The sequence below is a fragment of the Vigna unguiculata genome, chromosome 5 (assembly GCF_037176805.1).
Source record: "Vigna unguiculata cultivar grain cowpea cultivar isolate G323 ecotype 2 chromosome 5, ASM3717680v1, whole genome shotgun sequence".
Taxonomy (NCBI): Eukaryota; Viridiplantae; Streptophyta; class Magnoliopsida; order Fabales; family Fabaceae; genus Vigna; species Vigna unguiculata.
The window spans coordinates 600,161-622,141 of record NC_140796.1 but is presented as its reverse complement, the minus strand read 5'-3'; the positions used below and the strand labels follow the sequence as shown (position 1 = coordinate 622,141).

General features: G+C 29.1%; 4 protein-coding genes across 7 annotated transcripts; 2 read left to right on the top strand and 2 right to left on the bottom strand.

Annotated features, from left to right (window-relative positions):
* Positions 1–101: 101 nt before the first annotated feature.
* On the bottom strand, positions 102–3,595 carry LOC114185028 (alpha/beta-Hydrolases superfamily protein). Of its 2 annotated transcripts, none has more exons than XM_028072514.2 (8): positions 3,144–3,595; positions 2,917–2,961; positions 2,390–2,519; positions 2,138–2,198; positions 1,990–2,038; positions 1,817–1,914; positions 695–833; positions 102–491 (listed from the first exon to the last, which is right to left on the bottom strand). In XM_028072514.2, exons 1-8 carry the CDS (start codon positions 3,465–3,467, stop codon positions 345–347), a joined length of 993 nt encoding a protein of 330 aa, XP_027928315.1. In that variant the 5' UTR covers positions 3,468–3,595; the 3' UTR covers positions 102–344. The 2 variants fall into 2 exon arrangements, with proteins under 2 accessions (XP_027928315.1, XP_027928314.1); XM_028072513.2 differs by having other exon boundaries at positions 2,138–2,201; positions 3,144–3,594.
* A 429-nt stretch (positions 3,596–4,024) lies between these two features.
* Positions 4,025–5,185, top strand: LOC114183960 (uncharacterized). Of its 3 annotated transcripts, none has more exons than XM_028071170.2 (2): positions 4,025–4,043; positions 4,655–5,185. In XM_028071170.2, exon 2 carries the CDS (start codon positions 4,661–4,663, stop codon positions 4,937–4,939), a length of 279 nt encoding a protein of 92 aa, XP_027926971.1. In that variant the 5' UTR covers positions 4,025–4,043; positions 4,655–4,660; the 3' UTR covers positions 4,940–5,185. The 3 variants fall into 3 exon arrangements, with proteins under 3 accessions (XP_027926971.1, XP_027926972.1, XP_085529065.1); XM_028071171.2 differs by lacking the exon at positions 4,025–4,043 and adding an exon at positions 4,348–4,371; XM_085672939.1 differs by lacking the exon at positions 4,025–4,043 and adding an exon at positions 4,489–4,512.
* A 1,219-nt stretch (positions 5,186–6,404) lies between these two features.
* LOC114183937 (protein ABA DEFICIENT 4, chloroplastic-like) lies at positions 6,405–9,520 on the bottom strand. The gene is made up of 6 exons (XM_028071136.2): positions 9,283–9,520; positions 8,418–8,652; positions 7,252–7,352; positions 6,879–7,007; positions 6,707–6,795; positions 6,405–6,630 (listed from the first exon to the last, which is right to left on the bottom strand). The coding sequence occupies exons 1-6, from the start codon at positions 9,325–9,327 to the stop codon at positions 6,483–6,485; spliced, it is 747 nt and encodes a 248-aa protein (XP_027926937.1). The 5' UTR covers positions 9,328–9,520; the 3' UTR covers positions 6,405–6,482.
* A 5,480-nt stretch (positions 9,521–15,000) lies between these two features.
* On the top strand, positions 15,001–17,268 carry LOC114183501 (uncharacterized). The gene is made up of 4 exons (XM_028070537.2): positions 15,001–15,139; positions 15,705–15,898; positions 15,997–16,060; positions 16,554–17,268. The coding sequence occupies exons 2-4, from the start codon at positions 15,738–15,740 to the stop codon at positions 16,848–16,850; spliced, it is 522 nt and encodes a 173-aa protein (XP_027926338.1). The 5' UTR covers positions 15,001–15,139; positions 15,705–15,737; the 3' UTR covers positions 16,851–17,268.
* Positions 17,269–21,981: the final 4,713 nt, after the last annotated feature.

Genomic DNA, 21,981 nt, shown 5'->3' with positions numbered 1-21,981 from the left:
ATGTTCTCTTATAATGGAATATATTTGCATAGAGAAATCAAAATAAAGAAAGGGTGAAGTGTTTTTGGTGTCTGAAACCATAGTGAGTGTTACTGAGAATCTATCCTAAAAATTCAAGTACATTAGGATGCTGAAGTGCAGATACTTATATGAATGGATATTGGATATCTGGATCGATGTATTACAACTCAAATCACATTTCTTCTAGAACCTACCTTGAAGATTATAACACTTTCAACATTATTACATCATTTCTAATTATCTGAAGCAAGACACATCTTTGCATGTTCTCCGAGCAAAATGAGAAAATGAAGCAGATGGTTTCTTCTACTATCTCGTGCTTCTTACTTCTCCAAACCCTTTAGCCATGAAAGAATAACTTCCGCACCTCTCTCCCATGCAACATCCAACATCATGTCATGAGCAACTGCTTCAACGCATACTGGTGACACACCATAGAACTTTGCTGTTTCTTCGAGTCCCTCTACATCCTATAATATAAACAACGAATAAAAACATTCACTATCAAAAGTTAAATCAATGTTGCGGAATTATTGATAGAAAAATAACTCAATGTTGCGGAATTATTGGTAGAAAAGATAACTGGGCAATGACAATTCAATGAATTAAACAGTATCGTTGGAGGAGGAAGAAGCACGTGGTTACTTAAATTAAACGTTAAACATAAAAATACCACAATGAAGTCATCCTTTGCACCCAACACAAGAATTTCAAAAGGGCAGTTTGACACAGGAGGAACCGGAAGAGATGCATTCAGCTTTCTTAAATCAAACAATGGCATCCTCGAACTTTCTTTCATCAGCTCTTGATATCTGAAATATCAAGGAAAAAAGGCTTTTCAGGACTTTAAGCTTGAAAAATCAACAAAAATAATTGAGGCTATATAACAGGAATGCATTCCGCAATATATTGATCATGAGTTGAAGTAATTATTATTAAAATGCATGGAACTGGCTCAAGCACATCCACGTTATTATAAACACATCACTCAGAGTGTATATACCTAAAAGCCATGAATAAAAAATAAATCAGATTAAATTTAGAGCTAGGTTTGGGGTTGCAGTGTGGATTAAAATTTCACTTTGTGGCAAGCTAGTTCGGAGTTGCTGACTAGATAACAACAACCACTTGCCTAAACATCAGAAGCATTAGAAATAAATGGGAAATAAGCTGCAAAATTAAACTAAACCCCCCTCGTGTTAACCTTACCAACTAACCTTTAACTTGAGTTGAATTGTAAGGACAGTACAACTAAATATTCAGTAAGTTGACCGAGGATCAAAACATGGTATTAATATATAAAGAGTAAGTCTTAGGATATTTAACAGAAAAATGAAGTTCATGTTCAACATTTTTATGTTTATGGGGTGTTATAAACATACAATGAACTCCTACAAAAATTGACATGAATTCAGGATTTTTAAACATTCTTCCCAGTGGACATTTATTTGAGATTACTCTAAATAATTGAAATGACAGTAAATCAATATGCTTTCCTACTAACAAGTCAAATAAGTTCATAATTTTGAGGTTCACTGAAGTGAATCGCCATTTGCCAAGGTGTGTTAAGCATGTTTTTTAGAAGAAATTCCTTGCTTTATCCCCTGCCTCTGCCCTGTTAATAAGATCCGCTAGAACTACCAATGTTTTGGTACAAGACAGAACATGTTGTTCACTAAATTATTGCCGCAATTTTTTAAGTAGTAACAAATGAATATATCACCGAGCATCATCACCTTTCCATTTGAAATTGCAATGGAAATACTCATGGAGGAATGGTTCCAGGACATCAAACCTTTTAACAACATGATCCTCCATAGTGGCTGAGAAAAATGTCTCCTTACAAAGGGGAAGAGAGGTCTGAAAAGCTTTTGCTGCCAAGCTGCGAGTCACCTGTCAGGTGGTGTATGCATATCAGAAGACAAAAACGGGAAAAGTGACATTCTTCAGATAATTAAGTTCAAATACCTTGAAGGCAGTAATTGGCTTGGATAAGATATATCGCCAGACTATCCCACTAGTAAAATTGACGAAGAATCAACCAGTGCAGTCACAGTTAAAAGGTTCATCTTTCTCTCTTAAAGAATATCAATAACATAATTGAGAGTTTGGTTACCTATTACCAGAAGGAGGTACAGAGCAAACAAGGCCAGCTCCTTTAAGCTGTGGGAACAAATCTTCTATTTTCAGGATCAAGCTCAAATGAATTAGCATAATGAGCCAAAAATGAAAAATTATCATAGATAATAGAGAGTTTTGATACACACACATATATATGGCGGAAGGGCAGAGATGGCAGACCAAATGTTATATCATCTAATTTAACAATTTTCAAGAAATTAACAACTAAGCCAGGGTGAGAAATCACCTTTGAGATTGTCACTTCCTAAATTGGAAATATAATATTGAATAATAAGCCCTCCAAATGAATGTCCAACCAACACAGGGGGTGATCTAATATTTCGACAGATAAAATCTGCAACATCTCTTGCGTGTGTCTACTGCAAAACATGGTATAAATGACTAACTATAAGACTATATGATCATAATCCATTAAATCTGCCCAAATTATCAAACAAAATTTGAAAGTTAATAGATAAACAAAGCTTAAACATTAAACAAAGCTTAAACAATAAATTTCATATAAGTGTTATTCTTGCTCATAAAAGAACTACTTAAGAAGTTCTAGCAGTATAAACCACTTAAGGACTACTTAAGTTTAGTGAAATTCATCAACTTAAGGAAGGACTAAAGTGACAGATATTCAATACTTGAAAAATTATTCAAATAGTTTTACTACGTCAAAGACTACTTATGATACAGTAGTATTTACGAGTCTAAATTGGTGGTTTATTCTATTTACGAATCTCAAGTAGAAAAGGAAGAGGTACACACCTGAAGTGTACCGGCAACAGAATCGGCAGGTGCATCACTTTCACCCTATCCAAGGAGAAACACCACCAAAAGATAACATATTTGAAAGTGCATATAGATAACAATACCATTACAGTTAAAAAAAAAATCTCAACATCTCTACACTGAAACTACCAACATAGATGACATACTTATAACAAAATTTTGGTGATTTTTTTGAAATGTCAGTTACCCTTTTGAGAATGTACCTGTCCTAGCAAGCTAACAGCATAGCAATCGTAGCCAGAAGATGAAAAGAAGGGCAACCAGTGTTCAGCCCAACACCAAGCAGCATGATAGCTTCCATGAACAAAAACCAAAGGAGGGTATTCAACATTCTTGTTGATTTCTGCACCCTTTTGCACTATCACCTCCATGCTTAGACCAGAGGGGAGCTCATGGAAATTACGACTCTGCCCTTTCTTCAGATCGTATTGTACACCCATCTTCTTCTCTCTGCTCAGAACCGCAACAGTCTTCAAATTGGAACGGTTCATGAAAATTGTGTGCGACCCAGAAACACAAACAGCCATTGCCTCTCTTATTTTTCTTCAAAGCTTCGGTCTTTGATGCCAACAAGATAAGGGCCACTCCACAGCAATGTAACACCAAGCTCTTATACTCTGTTTTCTGTTTCTTCGTCTCGCTTGTCTAGTGTAATGGAATAAAAAGTAAATTGAATTTATTATTTTAAATGTTAAGAGAAATGTTTTCAATGTTTTTAATTAACTCACTAAAATACACAAACAAAAGAAATAAAACATTAAAGTATTAATTTGAAAATAAAAATAGACGACGGAAAATATAATTTTAAATATTATTTATTTATCACTAAAAAGACTTTGAAATTATTAGTTGTATTGTAGCAATTCATTTTTCCCTGGTTATAGTGAAAATAATATCTGACTTATATATCAAAGGCCAACATTACAATGATAAAAAAAAATCGAAAAAGAAGAAATTTATGACCCATATGTGTAGCTCAAAGCCCAAGTTCAATTGAAATGGGCCGAGAGACGACGCATTGGTCCAAACATAAATTCAGCACCACAAAATATTGCGGGATTCTCCTGTTGTTCCATTGAGCAGCCACCAACTCTCTGACGAAGGTAAAATCCCTTTTGCTTTTGCTTCCTATTTTCTCAATTTTCTTTATAATTCAGTCTTTCTTTTGTTTGAATCTCAATATTATTTACAGTACCATCTTTTATTTGTTCAGCTAAATTACTCACTGTGCTTGGTTCTGTATGTGAAAACTTGCAAGGTGTTATTTTTATTTGTAGATATACTGTTTGACGAAATGTCTGTGTGTTGGGTTATTATACTCACTGTGGTCTCTGCTAGTTTTGATATTCGGAGTTCTGCTGAATCTTGAATTTTGTTTGCTTAAAAACGTAGGTTGAGCTGAAGTTGCCTTTTGGAGTTCTATTCAAATATGTAAATGGTTCCTTTTACCTGAATTCCCCAAATGGAACTTGATCATTTGGATTTCCCAAGCTTCAAATTGTTTTCAGCTTCATATTTTTGTTTTCTTATTGTTGTGTTTCAGAAGAAATCTAAATCCAAATTTATAGTTATGTAAGGCTTTTCCTCAACTGAACTGCTTACAATGTGTGTGCTCTTGTTTATCCAGTTTGTTCTTCTTGTCTACTTTGTAGTTCTGTTGTCTATGATCTGTATCATTATCTAACTCTCTCTTTTATTCTTTGATGTTCCACAGACATAGATGGCGACGGAATCTTGTGATGCTAAGCCCCAGGTAAAGGCTACATTGCGTCTTGGCTCGGAATCATATTCTGTTGAGCCAAAAAAAGGTTCTTTATCAGAGCAATTGGTTTCACTGAAAGAGGAAAGCATGACCATATTGAAGGATTTCATTACAAAGCATAATGTTCCTCATGATGTACCAGATGAGTCATTAGAAGCTTCTTCAGACGATGATGTTGATGCTGATGATATTCCGGAGAAGCCTCAAGCTAAGTCCAAGAAAACCAAGTTGACTTAGCTTCTGAATCATTTGTTGTACGTAACGTAATGTATGCTTTAACACCTACTCTGTTGAAAATTTACGATGTAGTTTTTGGTAACAGACTAAAACACGTACCGACTTTGTGTCTTCAGTTGTTCTTCTCTGCTTGTATGGTTCTTTTTACAGCCGTGGTATAGTTGGAACCTTCAACGGTTTTAACTAACGGTTGGAAATGTGTTATGCCCCACGCATAAAGTAATGTGAGAGAAAAGATTAACAATATATAGATTAATTATCATCTAAGAATTTCATATAGATACAGATGCTAACACTTCATGTTTCTGTTTATCAAATGTTAGAAACATAACAAAATTGACCTTAAATAAACGGACTCGTGTTGATTTATTTTTTTTTAGCGACCAGAGATTGAGTTCAACGATTTTCTTAAGTTATGAGAAAGAATAAAGCTCTAATTATAATGTGTCGTTCAGCCGAATCATAAAAACAGTAGTAAAAACAAGTAAAATTGTACTTGTGTAATTTCTAATTTGGTTGGTGGTGTGATTCTAAAATTAATAAAAGCCAGTGCCAAGTTTGGAAAGGGTGATACTACAAATGGAAATAAATGATAAAATAGTTAAAGTTTCAAAAACTTCAAATGCGCATTAAGGATTCTGTCTCCTGTAGATGAATCAGCTCCCAAAACCATTGAAATCAACCATAATATAGATTTGTTGAACAGGAAGACTCATTTTTCAACAAACGTTCTTACCTAACTATCAGTGAAAACAACACATATTTCATCTATTTTTTGTTTCTATATAGTTTTTATTTTTTTCATATCATTTATCTAATTTTTTTATCTAACCATGTAATTCAAATATAAAGGTTAATAACTATGCAATCAATATAATAAAAAAAAAACATATAAGAGAGCATGATATCATATGCCCACACAAAAGATACACTTCCTTACAACGGACGTGACACACTTCACTGAAACAAAAAAATTTCGATACAAAAAATCCTTGAGGTGTAAAATTTTTCACCTATTTAACAATGTACTCGTCCGAACCGTCACAAGGATAAACCTAACTTTGATACCACTATAAGATTTTTCACAAAAAAAGATATAGGAAGATTTAATACCCATAAATTATGAACAAGCACATATAATATAAAAGACCCATAGTATTTCCGTCCCCAAAACTTTTAAGTAATGAGTTTGAGTCATCTTACTTAAATACTAGTCATCTTTCTATTTTTTAACCAATATAAAACTTCATACTCATCTTGAATTCCTAACAAATTAGACTCATTATTCAAACTCAATTTTACTTTTCAAATTAGACTCATACTTATAACAAATTTTCAGTAATAAAATTATAGTTACTCCTTATTTAGTCCTATTTTTTCCATAAATTTCAATTGCATCTCATTGCAAGGTCCTTTTGTTTGGACCGACTTGTGACGGATATTAAGTACCTAGAAAATTCGTGAGTTCAACTCAGACATTTCTTCGTCAAACTTTTATTCAAATAAAATGAAATCCTTGTTGCTTGGGTATAAGCAGGTGCCTCTATACACCATGACCCTCTTTTGTGGCAGGTTTGGTGATGGCTTTGGTGATGACATGAGTAAGAATCCCAATGGGGCAAAAGAACAAGCAAAAAGAAACAGAATGCCGAGTTTCAATCTGATTCTTCAATCCATCTTGAAAAACATGCCTGAATTCATAACCAGAAAGAGGATCAGATAAATATGCAAAGAATGAGAAACCAAGAGAAAGATAAAATCCACGACCTTGCAGCAAAAAGATCAACAACCAACAGGTGAATCCATGCAGAGGCCAAAGTCAACTCACTGGAGAACATTCTTGCTATACCAGGCAGCTGCATCAAGTATTCACAGTTATCAGTTGGATACAAAACTTTTGGGAAGAAAAAACTTCATTGCTGAATGCATTCACACACACCTCTGGTAGCAAGTATTTACTTGCAAAAATCAACCGAAATGTCTCAGGGGTCCAAGAAAGGTACAATAAATATGCATAAAGAATCCCAAGCACTACATATGGTAGACTACTCTCCATAGATTTCTTGGTCTGCATTTTTGCACTCAAGATGAATCAGGAAAGACGTCAAGTACAAAACCATAAAGCCAATAAAAGTTTACAGAAAGAAGAATATCCAAATTCCACACAAGGATTATTTACTACTACAGAAAATGATTATATATGTGTAAATGATTTTTGCATGTTAACGAAACAGACATGTAATAAAGCAAAAATGTTGCAATGAATGGTGATCGTGGGTCTTAAATTTTCTCCAATGCAGTTAGAAACATACTAGATCAGAATTTGGAGCTAGAACCATAAGTGTGTAAAATGGGAGAACAGCTACAGTTCCAGCCGTAAATGCAGTGCTAGCAAGTTGAGATCCTATGAAGCCTGAAAAGTAAAGGTAGAAAAGTGAGTATGAGGCCAAACTTTAAACCCGACCAGAATGAATGTAACGATCGTAGGAAATTTAGACTACTTTTGTAAGCCAATTTCTCATCACCTGTGGAATCAAGACACAAACTACACAAAAGAAACTCACAAGCTTTGAGCAGATATTGCTCAATAGCTTCAGTAAAACCTGATTCCTAGCATACCTTTCCAAGAAATTGAACATCTGCTTCAAGAGCAGAACTAATAGCAAGATTTAAATTTTAAGCACAGAACATAATCCAGTGTCAAGCATGTTAGAACAAGCTGTTCAGATTCAATATTAAAGAGTTTTCTTTCCAAAAAAAATGACTTTCTTCAAGGCTATCAAATTCAAAGTTACATTATGGTAGAGAATAACGAAAAAGTAGGAACCACAACAGCACAGATAGCTGAAATCGGCAGCCACATGAAAATGTGGAAGACTAAAGCAAAAGGGACAACTTAAAATCAATAACTGGTCCCTAAAAATTTCAAAAAATAAAGCCCAGTAACTTAGTTAAACTTGAACCAAAAACAACACTTGGTGAAGTCATGCAGACAATGCACAGATATTTATAGCTTTCAGTAGTTTCAATGTGCGTGTATATCATACGGTAATTTAAGTTATAGATATACTGACAAAAGAGGTAAGCTAGCCATGTAAATTCATTCTGTGAATCAAATCCTTAATGTGTGCTCTCTTTCGAGATAAACAATATTAGTTTAGTGCTAAGACAAATCCAACAGTTTTTTTAATAAGAATCAAAAACATATGATGAAGAAACAGCTTGCGCCAATGATATTTATATAAATCAGAATGCAGTGAAATTTTCCAGGGTGGTCAAAATGAGAAATTTTAGAGCAAAGAGGCCTAATTACAAAACCTCCAATTTCACCTGTAAGTTGCTCAGAGACACAGAAAAGTATCACCACATCCAAAATACCAGAGACTTCAATTGGTTCTTAAATAAATTTGGTCCAGCACAAGACACGTTATTTTCAAAATGAGTTTGAAAATGATAAGCTGTAGTATAAGAGGATTACATGAAGCTTGCATTTGACCCCTTTTTGGATAATGAAGCAATCTTGTAGCATTTGGTTTCATAACAATTTTGGATCCTCCTATGAAACTCCAATCTCCACTTAAGTTGACCCTTGGTAAATTTCCCTGCAACCTTCTACTCCTCACAATGTCTCTGTCACAAAGCTCAGGCCCATGACTTCTGAAAGAGAAAGCAAAACTTTGCCCCTTCACAACAGAACCACAAGGTTTTATAGGCTGCCAAAATGAAACAGACAGAATCTCAATTATTTATAAGCATAGTTAGTTCTTAAGCCCAGAAAATACACCTTATGCTATCCATATATAATAACAAATTATATTAAACCCTTTTTAGAGTGGAAACAACCAGGTTGTGCAGATTATTATTTGAATGACAGTTCAACACGCAAGGATTCTTTGAACACTGAATCAATTTAGAGGTTTTTGAAGACACAGAAAAGCCAGTTGCAGAAATACAAACTCCTTTTTTAATTCTACTACACCAACAAGAGCCTAGAATAGATCCATGCAAAGCAAAACAACCAACCAACCATGCAAAGAAAAACAAACAACCAACCATGCAAAGAAATTCACAAATGCCCAATTCGTTAGTAATGCTTGGGTGGTTCAAATCTACGCAAAATGGCGACTTTCATTCCAATAACCATTAAAAGCTTAAAACTTTAGAGTTCAAACGTAGGGAATCAAACTCCAATCCAGTGGGCATGGGGGAAATGAGCTGAAGCCAGGAAAAAAATAGGTGATAAACAAAAAGGTAGCGAATGAGCAAAAAGGTGAAAGAAAAATTGCATGTAAAACCAGAAACCAAATCAATGGCAGCAATAGGAAACGAAAGAGAAAGTGTACCTTGAGTGTCAATGGGGAATGGGAAAGGCAAGAAGAGAAAGACATGATTGAAGGAAAAGCAAAAGAGGCAATAAGTGATTCAGCAACAGTGGCCACTTCTTCACATATTGTGAAGAAGAGTGACCGGATTTGGTAGAAAGAAGAAAACAACTCAGCAGAGCATTGGAGAGGAGTGAGGAACTCAAATTGTTAGAATTGTATGGAAGAGAAGATTAAAATGTTAATTTTTTTTTTCATTTCTTTTACAAGGAAAGGAATTTTATCTTAAACACTGTAAATCAGAAAGTACTTTGTTTCTCTTTCTTGAAATGGTCCCATCAACATCGGATATGTCGAAATTATTTAGGAAATCATCAATAACATATTTGATTGATAAAAATCCGATTTTTTTTTTCAACTTCGGAAGTAGATACAGCTAGTTTGTGAAGCAAGAACAAAATGTTATTGAGGTATAATATGTTTATTTTATTAGTTTGCGTTATTTGTTACATTAAACACATGATTAAATGTACTTAAAGTAAAATCATTAATGTATGAATGAGCAAATTAAAATTCATTTATATTATTATTATTATAATATAGTTTTAGTATAATAATTTTAATTTTATTACTTTTATTTGAATTCTACTAATAATTAATATAATTAAATATGTATTAATTGTTTCGTAAATCTATCAAAGAAAAATTAATGTTAATTAAAGAATTTTAAATTTTAAAAAAAAGATAAAAGGCAATTTTTTGAAAATAATTACATATTAGTCTTATTTTTTTAATGTGATAATTATTAAAAATTAAATATATATTTAATTACTTTAATCATTATCGCAACAATTAAACAAGATGAATAAAATTAAGATTTTTATGTAATTTTATTTTTATGTTAAAAATAAAATATACAAATATTTATTATACTTAATTTATTATTTACGCAATAAAAAAATATCAAACTTTAATAATATTTTTAAATTAAAATACAATTAAGTCAATATTTGCCTTATCAAGTGTTAAATCACAATAAATGGGGAAAAAGTAAAATTGAGAGTTGTTGGACAAATTTAGTATAAAGAAAATGTTTTTCTCACATACCGGTTGACAACTCAATTTTAAAAATATATTAGTCATTAAAATAATAAATGTCAAATGTATATAAAAAATTATTACTTTCATGAGAAGAAAAACACAAGAAATTGAAAATACCATTATAAGCTTTCAAAATTAAGAAAATAAATATCGCCTCTTTCTACTTTTTATGTACTTTTAAATATAGAAGCAAAAGATAGCATAATTTATTTCTATATTTAGACTAATTATGTAAGAAAGTGAATAATACTATTTGCTACATGGATATAAAAAAAAGTGAAATCGGCATAGCGAATGCCAATTTCCAAATTTTAAGTGAGACCAAAATCGTATTAATCAAACTTTATTTTCTACCATCAAGTATGGACTTGAATGTCTTAAACCAATAACATAGTACTTACTAAAAAAATTGAATTGATTTTGAAATATTTTTATTTTTATTTAGACGTTTTAATGATTAAACCAAAGTAGTTGGAAAATTTAATATAATTTGTTATCTTGCACGAAAAATAATTTAATTACAAATATTCTAAATTTTGGAATTGAATTTTTCAAATAAATTATTTAAAATTATACTAGTTGGTATTTTAACATAATTGCAAAAAATGGGTATAAAATGAATTGATACAAAAAAAACAATTAAAGTTACGTTAAGTGTTGTTTGTCTTTGCATTGTTACGATAAGGCATAATGTGGATTGAGAATTTGGAATGACAGTGACGTTCTTCATTCTCACACACACAACAAACAGGGACAGCTTTACCTTCCATCCAAACGTGTTTCTCTTTCTTCTACAATTCAATAATTTTTATTTGGTTCTGAAAATATATATATATATATATAGTGATTTTAAGGTTGTTTTTAAATTTAAATAAATTGTTGGGATGTTTTTATTGAGATAAGTTTACTTGTAATTATCTCAAAAAAGTCCTATATCTAAAAGATGTTTTGAATTTCTTTTAATAGTTAATTAATTTTTTCTCAGTTGTCAGATCATATTTTCAATATCAACATAAGTGTTATATTAATCGAAATTTAAATCTACAATTACGATTGAATTGGTTTCATAATGGTGAACATTGATGAATAATTAATTTCTAATCAATACTATTTATTCTCAAATTTCAATCACCTCTAAAATTAAATTATTTTATAAACCAATAAAATCATCTCTTGTAGTTTAAATATAAACAAAACTAATAGTTAGCCTATATCATAATAACGGTTTATTCATAATAATGTAGATCAAAAATGAATTTTTATATATTTATACTTAATATGATAGTATTTTTAACTAGTATAATTTATTTTAACTTTTTCATATATTTTTTAATATATATATATATATATATATATATATATATATATATATATATATATATATAAGAAAATCAAAATAGACTTCGATATATAATTTGATATCATTTGGTCAAAATTATTTTCAATATTAATCGATAATATTATTGGAGATTTTATAAGTAAAACTAAATTATCTTATTTTAAAAATTCGAGTTACAAATAGAAAACTAAAATTAGTTAATAAAAATTCATTTTAAAAGAATTATTATGTTTCTAAAAATATTTTTCTTCTCTTCCTATATATTTTTTCTAAAATTCTGTTCAATTTATTCATTCATCTGAAAGATTAAAGTGCACCATAAGAATTCTGGTTTAGGACAACAAGTATACCCGTTTAAAATTTGAGTTAGAGTAAGTTTATTTTTTATCTATTTTTTTAGTCACTATCGTATGTTAAAAAAATTTCTTACATAACTTTTTTGGGTCCAAAACGAATTTCTATCTATAAATGATTATTAATATGTATTCAAGTCATCAATATGAATTCTTTTAGATTTTGAGGATGTGGAGCTTAGTAGAGATAAAAATTAAACTTCAAAATAATGGAAGTCAGCTATTATTTATTCGTTTTATGATATTATATAATGTTGTGGTGTGAGTGAAATATGTAATAAAATGTGACAATACTAGTCATTTTCATTAATTTTTTTATTGATATGAACATTAGACGATTTTGTGTTGACAATTGTTGCTAAACTTATGAAATGTTTCAACTGTGATATGAATATAAATCCTTAAACATATCAACTTAGTTAACTAATCTTATTTGTTGTAAATTTGAAGTAGATGTAATTATTTTGACAACAAAGAATAAGTAAAAGTATCCAAATAATATTAAAGGGATCATCTGATACAGCTATAATGTTTCTGCAATTGTAGAGAGAATTCTAAATAATAAGATAAATATGTTAGTTTGTAATTATTTGACTAAATGTAACGTATTTTAGAACTAAAACTATTTTCTTTTAATTTGTTAATAGAGAAAAACATAATGAAAACCAAAAAATGAAATTAGATCTGATATATGAAACTCAATAACACCAAGACTTATTATGTCATAATATACTATAATAGGTAATTTAGATCAGTAAAACCAAGACTTGAGATATTTAAGATTATATATGATATATATCAATTCATTGTTTAAACTTTTTTTTTCAGAAATACTGTATATAATGAAAAGAGTGAGATAGCACATGTTTGGTCACTTTTATTATTGTTGTGAGAAGGTGAGAAGAATAGTGACAGCACGTGCCACACTCCAAAATTCTTCATGCATTAATGCATAAACAAGTGAAGCAAGATCTCAGAGATCACCACACTTTGTTTCTTCTTTACGCAAAACCCGGGTGTGTCCACGTTCATCATAGCACCACAATTTTTTTGCATAAAAATTGAAGTGAAATTAGGTTTGAAGACTTAAAAATTTGATTTTTATCGATTTCAGGAAGTGTGAAGACTATGTGATGATAAGAGCACATTGAAGAGTGTGACATTTTCCGAGAAAATGGTTGGCCAATTTTAACGGAAAAAGGTCAAAGGGTTGTGAGTGGGTGATGAGGTGGAAGCCAATTTCAAAGTCTGAGGGTCATATCATGATATCATGTCATACAACACAAACCAAACATCGCAAAATGCTTTCTTTGTCTCAAAAAGACACCTTCGCCACCTTCTTTAACCTTTTACTTTTGTTCTTCTGTTCTAGTTTTCAATGTCAGAATCATTACCATATAACATTTTTTTATTACTGTTTTTTCTTTTTCATTTTAGTATATGTAAACACTTTCATCATTCATAGTTTAGACACTTGATTTAGCTTTTGCCTCAGGTTCAAGTAAGTTAACCAAAACACATTATCTTTTATTATATTTAAATAGTTAATAATTCTGTCAACATTTTCGATATAAAGGTTATTAAATAAATGTTTTATTTATTTATATTACATATTCTTGATGTAATAATATTTTAATACAGATGAAGACTAATACATGTTATTAACATTCATTCATTCATATCATTTTAATTTTTATCTCTACTCTCTGTTTTACTTTTTATTTCTATAATATTCTTATATTCGTGTATCACATTTCGTATCCCTAATTGAGTTTTAATATTTTCCACACATCCTAATAATGTCACTCTGATTATATGCATACAATGTTTCATGTCCCATTTAAATTACTAATCTTAGACGCCTTCAAATATTTCTTATATAAATATACTTTCATAACTTTGAAACCTTAGTTCAAAAATAACATATACAAAACAAGATACATCTAAAAGTATAATAATAATTATTATTATTATAATTAAGAGTGAATTAAACAACCTCACTTCTTATAATCGAGAAAATATTTATCATATAAGCGGTATCATATTGTTGAGATGAAATAATTCGAATAGATAAAATTAATTATATATTTTTTTTTCACTTAAAAATCATTTATTCTATTGAGTGGTATCATGCTTACTAATAATAGTTCATCCAATGAATTTAAAAGCACATTATTTTAGGAATGTTTGATCATCCTAATATAATTATCTGAGGAAACTTTAAATAAAAGTGTAACATCTTAAAGACCAAACTATTTTTTCTCTCTTAAAAAAAAAAGAAAAAACTAAACGTTAAAATTTTTTCTCTTACAATAAGCTTTTCAACTTCAGATTCAAATAGCTAGTTAAATAATCCCCCTTCGCTATTGCTCTAAACTCATATAAACTAAACCATATTCAATATACATAATTTCAATTAATAGTTTTTGGGTTACTGTAAAATTAATTCTCAACTTTAATCAAATCATGTAACAAGATGGCTTTCCTTAGATTGCATTAATGTTGTGGTAGTTGAGCAACGGTAAAAAAAAAAAAAACACATTTATGTAAGCAACAGTTACAAAACATCGAAAAATGGTCTAACTTTGCACTGTTTGGAACACAAGACACCATACAAATTTTTTAATTTCATTTTTTTTCCACTAGTTTACCGGCTACTTATCAACAAAATACAATTTTAAATCAGCAATTTTATATTAATTTACACGGTTGTAATGGTTGCTTAATCTTAAGACTTCTGAAAATATATTAAATATAAAATTAATCTCTCATAAATATATATTTTTCTCTCTAAGTATTTATCGTAACTGTGTACTCACAATTTGGTATAAAAAAATTCAATTGATCTGACATTTGCTTGCACGTGATAGTATCCTAATATAGTTTGTAATTTTAAACATAATACAAAAAAATTTAGAAGACCGAGCTCAGTAATGATTTCAACATAACGACGTCGTTTAAGCGTGTTCCTCGTTCATGCTAGCTTCGTTGCTTTACCTTAAATAGGATTGCTGTGAGCATAAGGTCCCCTTCCTCTCGCCCTTCCAGTTTCGTTGATTTCTTCATTTGGAGGATACCCTCAAAGGTCTCTCTCTCCTTCTCTCTCTAGGATATGTACTGTACTTTGATTTGTTCATTTTATTTTTTTTTTATTTTTAATTTTAGCATTCTTTTCATTACCCATCTGAAGATCTATTCTCTATATCTTTATTACCCCTTTTAATTTTGTGACTGTTAGCTGTTTGTAAGATGGTGTTAGTGATTATTGTTGTTTAACATAACCCCAAGTTTGGTTTTTTTGTGTACCTTACTTATCCTGGCACTTCTTGATCTACCCATAACAAATAAAAGACAAACATTTAACATTTTCATAGTCTACTCTCAGATCTGCTGTTGATTTGTGCACTGATTCGACCTCATTGTTTAGGTTGTAGATAGTCGGGAAACAGTGAAATGGGTGGTGGCTTTTGGTTTTGAAGTTTAGATTTTTAATTCTTCTATTTTCCATTTTGATGCATTTAGTTGATCTGGCTAAATGGATCTGTTGGTAACTTGCAGCTGGGTTGTGTGCTATCATTTCCTTTTGGAAATAAAATGAAATTCGAGTATTCTGTTTACATTTCCTGATTTTCTATTTTGGCTTGGTTTAGGTGTTCAAGTGTGGAAGCTAGCAAATTTTGAGGATGAATTGTTATAATCTTCATCAGAATGCCTTCTCAGCACGTGAAGAGATGAGGGGCTCTCTTCCCATTGCTGATCAGAATGGCCCTGTATTTTGCCCTAAGCCACGCCGAGCTGGAGTTTTAACGAACTTGCCTGTTCGACCAGTGAAATGGCATTTTGGGTAAGTTTTACAATTGATTGTTTGCCTGTTGATTCCATTATTGTACATACTTTCTGCATAAGGAATACCTGATCTGTTTGCTTTTTGATGTTTATTAGCCAACAAGCTGAGGGGTCTGATTCAAAAGCTGGGGCAGAACTACTTGACATTGTTCTTAAGAGGGTAAGAGATGACTCTGTTACAAGTTATTTAGCTTATGTTTTAACCAAGGAGAATAAAGAACAGTCAGATGGCATGTAAATTTTATCTTAAGAATTGTTTTTGTTTCTTAAGAATGCATTTTATATGTGAGAATGCTTGTGATATTTTCAAAGTTGCATATTTAGATAGCCATTTTTGATTAGATGTTTTTGAGCTTGAAGACATGTAGTAGTATTTTTTAGCAAGGTTTTATGAAACGGTCTTCAACTGCAATTGCGATTTCACCACGTCAAAAAAAGTTGTTTTGTTCTCTGCAACAGTAATTGGCTGTATTGTTCTGTAATTTTTTACTATGGCGACAAAACCGCACCCTTGATTACAACTGCTATATTGATACTTGCTCTTTATTTATTATTATGGGAAAGCTGATCATTGTCATGGCCATTGCTTTTTCTGCAACGGATGATGTTGTTTGTGATCTTTGATTGATTAATTTTAGTTTTGCCTTCAACAGGAGAGTTACTGGGAGGATTTTTCCAACCAGATACCTTCCTCTCCTCCGTACTTTTGTGGTTCTCCTCCAGTTCGGGCTGCGAATCCATTGATCCAAGATGCTCGCTTTGGGAATGAAGAGAACACTCTTGTATCAACAGTTTCCTCGCCTTCTGGTTTGTTATCTCCATCTTCAGCATCTCGCAAAGGAGGATGTGCTAGGATGAAGTTTGGACTTAAACCAGCTGCAGTTAGAGTAGAAGGATTTGATTGCCTCAACAGGGATTGTCAGAATTCTGGCATTCCCGCTGTGGCCTAAACTACATTCATAGAAGTGTATATAGAACAAACCCAGTGCCAATGCCAAACTTGACTTAACTAGAGAGAGTTTTGAATGTTTTGAAGGGAAGTAAGAAATTCAGTTAGTTGTGTATATAGCACAAGTTTATTCTGTATGGTGAGGTGAGTCATCTCATTGTGATTATCCGTAGCAAGTTTAGGAAGTTGCAGAAATAGCAAACCTTCTGTTTTCGAGGTTTGATTTGTAGAGAGAGCACGTCTTTTTGTAACAGTAGGTGGTTGTATCTGAGTGTGTTCTGAAAATTTTAGGCTGTCACCACAATTGTGTTCTGTATAGAAATTGGTGATTTTGGTTATGGTTCCTGTAAATAGATCTAGGTGACTTTGCACGTTTGCTTATTATATGAAGCTATTCAATTGTATTTTCTGTTCCAAAATGCAGCTCTTGTTTACTCCTTTTTAATTTGTGGTTACCAATGTTCATGAAGAAGGTTGGTGGAATGTTGGTTAAGTATGACAGCAGCACCAACTATTTCTTTAGATTATTATGAAATGCATTTTCATTCACCATAACTGGTTTATGAACATCAAAAAAGACTTTTCATTCATGTTTTTATTTGCAGAGTTAATGGATTTTTCAATTTTTTATTTTAAATAAATAAGAGATTATATTTTATCAGTGAGATTTTTTTTCTTATGTAGGAATAAACTCACAATGTTGATTAAAAATGATTTCGATCATCTTCAGTCATTTGTTTTCTTGTGTAGAGTAATTATATTGCTATCGGCAAAAATTTGACAACATACTAATAAAATAATCAGTCTATTACAATTTTTTTTTTCATTAATTATATTGATAGTAACATAATTATTTTAGACCATTAGATGATTCAAATCCAAGAGTCAACAATGGTAGGAGAGGGTTGGAGGCAGAAATAGTAAAATTTGGAGAAAAACTAATTTAGATTTTCTACTTAATATAATTATTTTTTCTAACATGATTAATTATTATATTAAAAAATATAAAATCAAACTTTTAATGTAAATTTATTTAAAACTATCTTAGAGAATAATTTATATTTTATATTTTGATTAAATTGATCGATATATGCTTTGTTAAGTTAACTAATATTGGCTACTTGTATGTAGCATGTTTAGTGAAGCCATCCTTTATATCATTCATATTTTCAACAATTTTATCAATTTCTGATATCAAATTTTAATGACACGTACGGAATGTAGAAAAAAGATAACTCCCGTAATAAGTAAGAGTATTTGAAAAAGAGGATTTAATTTTACCATTTAAATGTTATATTAATTTTTTATTAATATTACCACTAATATTTTTAGCATAATGTTGCTGTATTGGTTTGGTTGAAGATTATTTTTCTTGAAAATGAACCATTAGAGTAAAGAAATGGTTATATAAATAATAATAATAATAATAATATAATCAGTGACAGATCTTGACTTATATTTTCGGGGGAGCCAAAATAATACATTCAAAATTTGTATTATTAATACAATAAAAACATGAGTATAATTGTAACTATAAAAAAATTCATACACATACATAAAACATATAAGTATATATAAGTATATAAATAATTGTCCTTAGTTTCTTAAGATCTTTAATCAATAGTTAAGTTTCTTAAAATCTTTCATCAATAATTAAAACAAAACTAAAAGTAATTGAATCACAGCTAAAATTGTCTACAATAAATTTATCTTTCATTTTATTTTACAATATATATATATATATATATATATATATATATATATATATATAAACTTAAGACTGAAAAATAATTTATCATAAACTAATAAAAATTAAAATATGTAATTACTAGAAACAAAATATATGATAATCAAGTTACAATTAAAAATCGGTTATGAAAAAACATATAATACATTACTTTTTTCTTCTATATTACAAACAATGAATAAATCAAAGACTTATATTTCTTCAAGTGAGACAATACACTTACATTTTTTTTCTTCGATAATAGAAGAGAATAAAAAAGAGAGATGAGAACAAAAATAATGAGTTTGTGTCTAATTGTTTTTTTTTTCATAAACAAACGAAAAAAAACACGAGTAAAGAAAGAGATGAGAGCAAAAATAACGAGTTTGTGTCTAATTTCTTTTATTTTTGGGTTAAATATGTTTTTGGTCCCTCAAGTTTTAATGAATTTTGAAATTAGTCCCTCTTCGAAACTTGATACCAATTTAATTCTTCATCTTTAGAAATGTGTGGATTTAGTCCTTCTTATCAAATTTTGTTAAGTTTATTTGACATTGTAAATGCATTTTATGATAATATTTAAGTTAACATTGAAGCGAAAGTGTGTCAAATGGTGTAAACAATTCAAATACTATCATGATGAAATGCGCTTGAAACATCAAATAAACTTAATAAAAATTGATAATAAGGACTAAATCCACACATTTTTAAAGATGAAGACTAAATTGGTATCAAGTTTCGAAGAGGGACTAATTCCAAAATTAATTAAAACTTGAGGGACCAAAAACATATTTAACCCTTTATTTTTTCATAAACAAAAGAAAAACACACACAAATGAGTGTAAAAAAACACTAAAATATATAAAAAATAAAAAATATTTTTTTATTTTTTTATTTTTTAATTCTTTATTATATTTAATTTATGTTTTATTATTTATTAATATTAAATATTATACTTTATAAAATAAATAAATATATATTCAATTAAATTTTCATAAATTTTTAACATTTTCAATATATATAATACATAATTTAAAACATTTTAAAATAAAATACATAAGTAAAAAAATTTAATAAAAAAATGGGGGCCAGAGCACCCGCCTGCCCCTCTTATAATTCACCATTGAATATAATGGTAGTAATAGGATTGCTAAAATTGTTATACTATCTTTTGACTCTTCTTGATCTATGTAAAAGAAAATTTAGAACCATATTTGTTATTATGAAACAGAGAAGTTTACTATGTGTGATTTGCAATAGTAGATAACATTAACATTAACTACTTTTTTTTTATCAAGAAGATGGTATAAAAAATAAATAGTTTTGTAATTAACATTTAAATTTATTGATTTTTATTTTGATTGTCTTTTGAGGAATTACTTCTTATTATGTATATACATATGCAAATTATAATTTGTTATGTTAGTCATTTAAATAAATTACGTAACTTTCAGACTTCATATAAATATAAATGTTGTAAAAAGATTTACGTCAGTTAATCTCGTAAGATTAAAATAATTATTTACGTCAATTTAAATTATCAACATATAAGAAAGGGGAGATATGTGTTACGGTAAATCGAAATAATTTGAATTTTCTGTTGGATTTATTTTTTTATGTTATTTTTTTATTGTACATTCATAATATATTGATTATTGCTGATTTTAACGTTTTAAAATATAAACAAAATATTTAAAATATCAACACAATGTATTTTTAATGTTTATTAAAAGACAACATCATATAGTAGAAGATATAGTAGAAGATAACATGATGAAAATCAGTAAAAAATCTGAACCTAGTAAAAAGCACTATTTAACTTAAAACAACTTATGATCCTATTTCCACTGAAAATTGGCCATCTTCATACAAAACCTTCTAATTCTTACAAATCATTACCATCTTTTTTTTTTCAAATATGGAAAGGCTCACCAAATTCTTCATGTAATTTCCATGCAAATGTCTACATGTCAATGTAATGGTGCTACTAACTTCATGGGTCGTGTGAGTTACTCTGTTTAACATGATCCATGGTCAACTTTCTATAATTAATTCATTTTGATTAAAAATGAATTTGAAAAATAATTATCTATAAAACTAAAAATTATATTGTAATAAGTTTGCATTAAAATATGTTTAGATTACCTTAATATAATTTTTTTATAATTCTTATTAAGATTAAATATATATTTTTTTGTTTTCAATTTTTTTTAAATTAGTTTGTTCCTTAATATATATATATATATATATATATATATATATATATATATATATATATATATATATATTTATATATGTCTTTGTATTTCATCAAAGTTATGTAAAACAACATTATATATAACGTGAAAAATGATGTTTGACATTATTTTTATAAAGTAAGACATGGAATATGTATAAATTTCTACAGTAATTTTTAATTTATAGATAATGATAAAATTTATCAATATATAAAAATTAAGACTTAGTGACTTTGTAATAAACTTTATGGGTGCCTTGTTAGGAAAGCAATGAAGCAAATTGTATCTATTTAAAAACACCTTTAAGGGCACATAGTATCCTACAAATTAATAAAGGATTTAGTTAGTGTAGCTTACCTCAACTTGTATTTCCAATCTATATAATTAATTTAATTTTTAATGTTCTAGTGGTTAATTATTATAAGTTACTTTTTGAGAACCCTTTTTTTTTTTGTATTTCATTTATTGTTACTCAATAAAATACTAAATTTAATGTTTGTGGTGTTCTTTGTCTTCAAAGTATACATAGGCTATGTTAGAGTATGTTGTTAGATTGATCCTCACTTTGCATAGTATGTGCCTAACATATTCATTTATAAATCTATAATTTTAAGGTTTAATTTGACATACAAGGTTATTTATTTAAAAACAGTTTGACATATGACTTCTAAATAAGACAATTTTTTTTAAAATAAAGTCATAAGAGTAATTATTTAAGTGTGTTAAAGTAATTGATATTTAAAAAGATGAATTATTATACAACTTCATTATAGTATAAACACATGTTATACAATAATATAAAATATTGAATAATATAAATAATTATAAAACTTTAATATAGTATGAAACATGTTATACAATAAAATAATATATTTATTTTTATACATTTAAATAGATTGTCTTGTTAAATTCAAAATACATTTTAGATGACTAAGTTGATTCTCACTTTTTTTATTAGATTAAATAGACTTTAATACAATTGTTGGTCTCATTTTTTTAAAATAGTTTAGCATGAAAAAAATCCCGAAATAAACTAGTTCATGAATTACTATCCAACTACTTGACTTATTTCTATCTTTATGTATATAGATGATTTATTTTCTTTCATATTAAATGAATTAGAAAAGCGACATTTTTACATGAACTTTGAATATTTTTTAAGAAATACT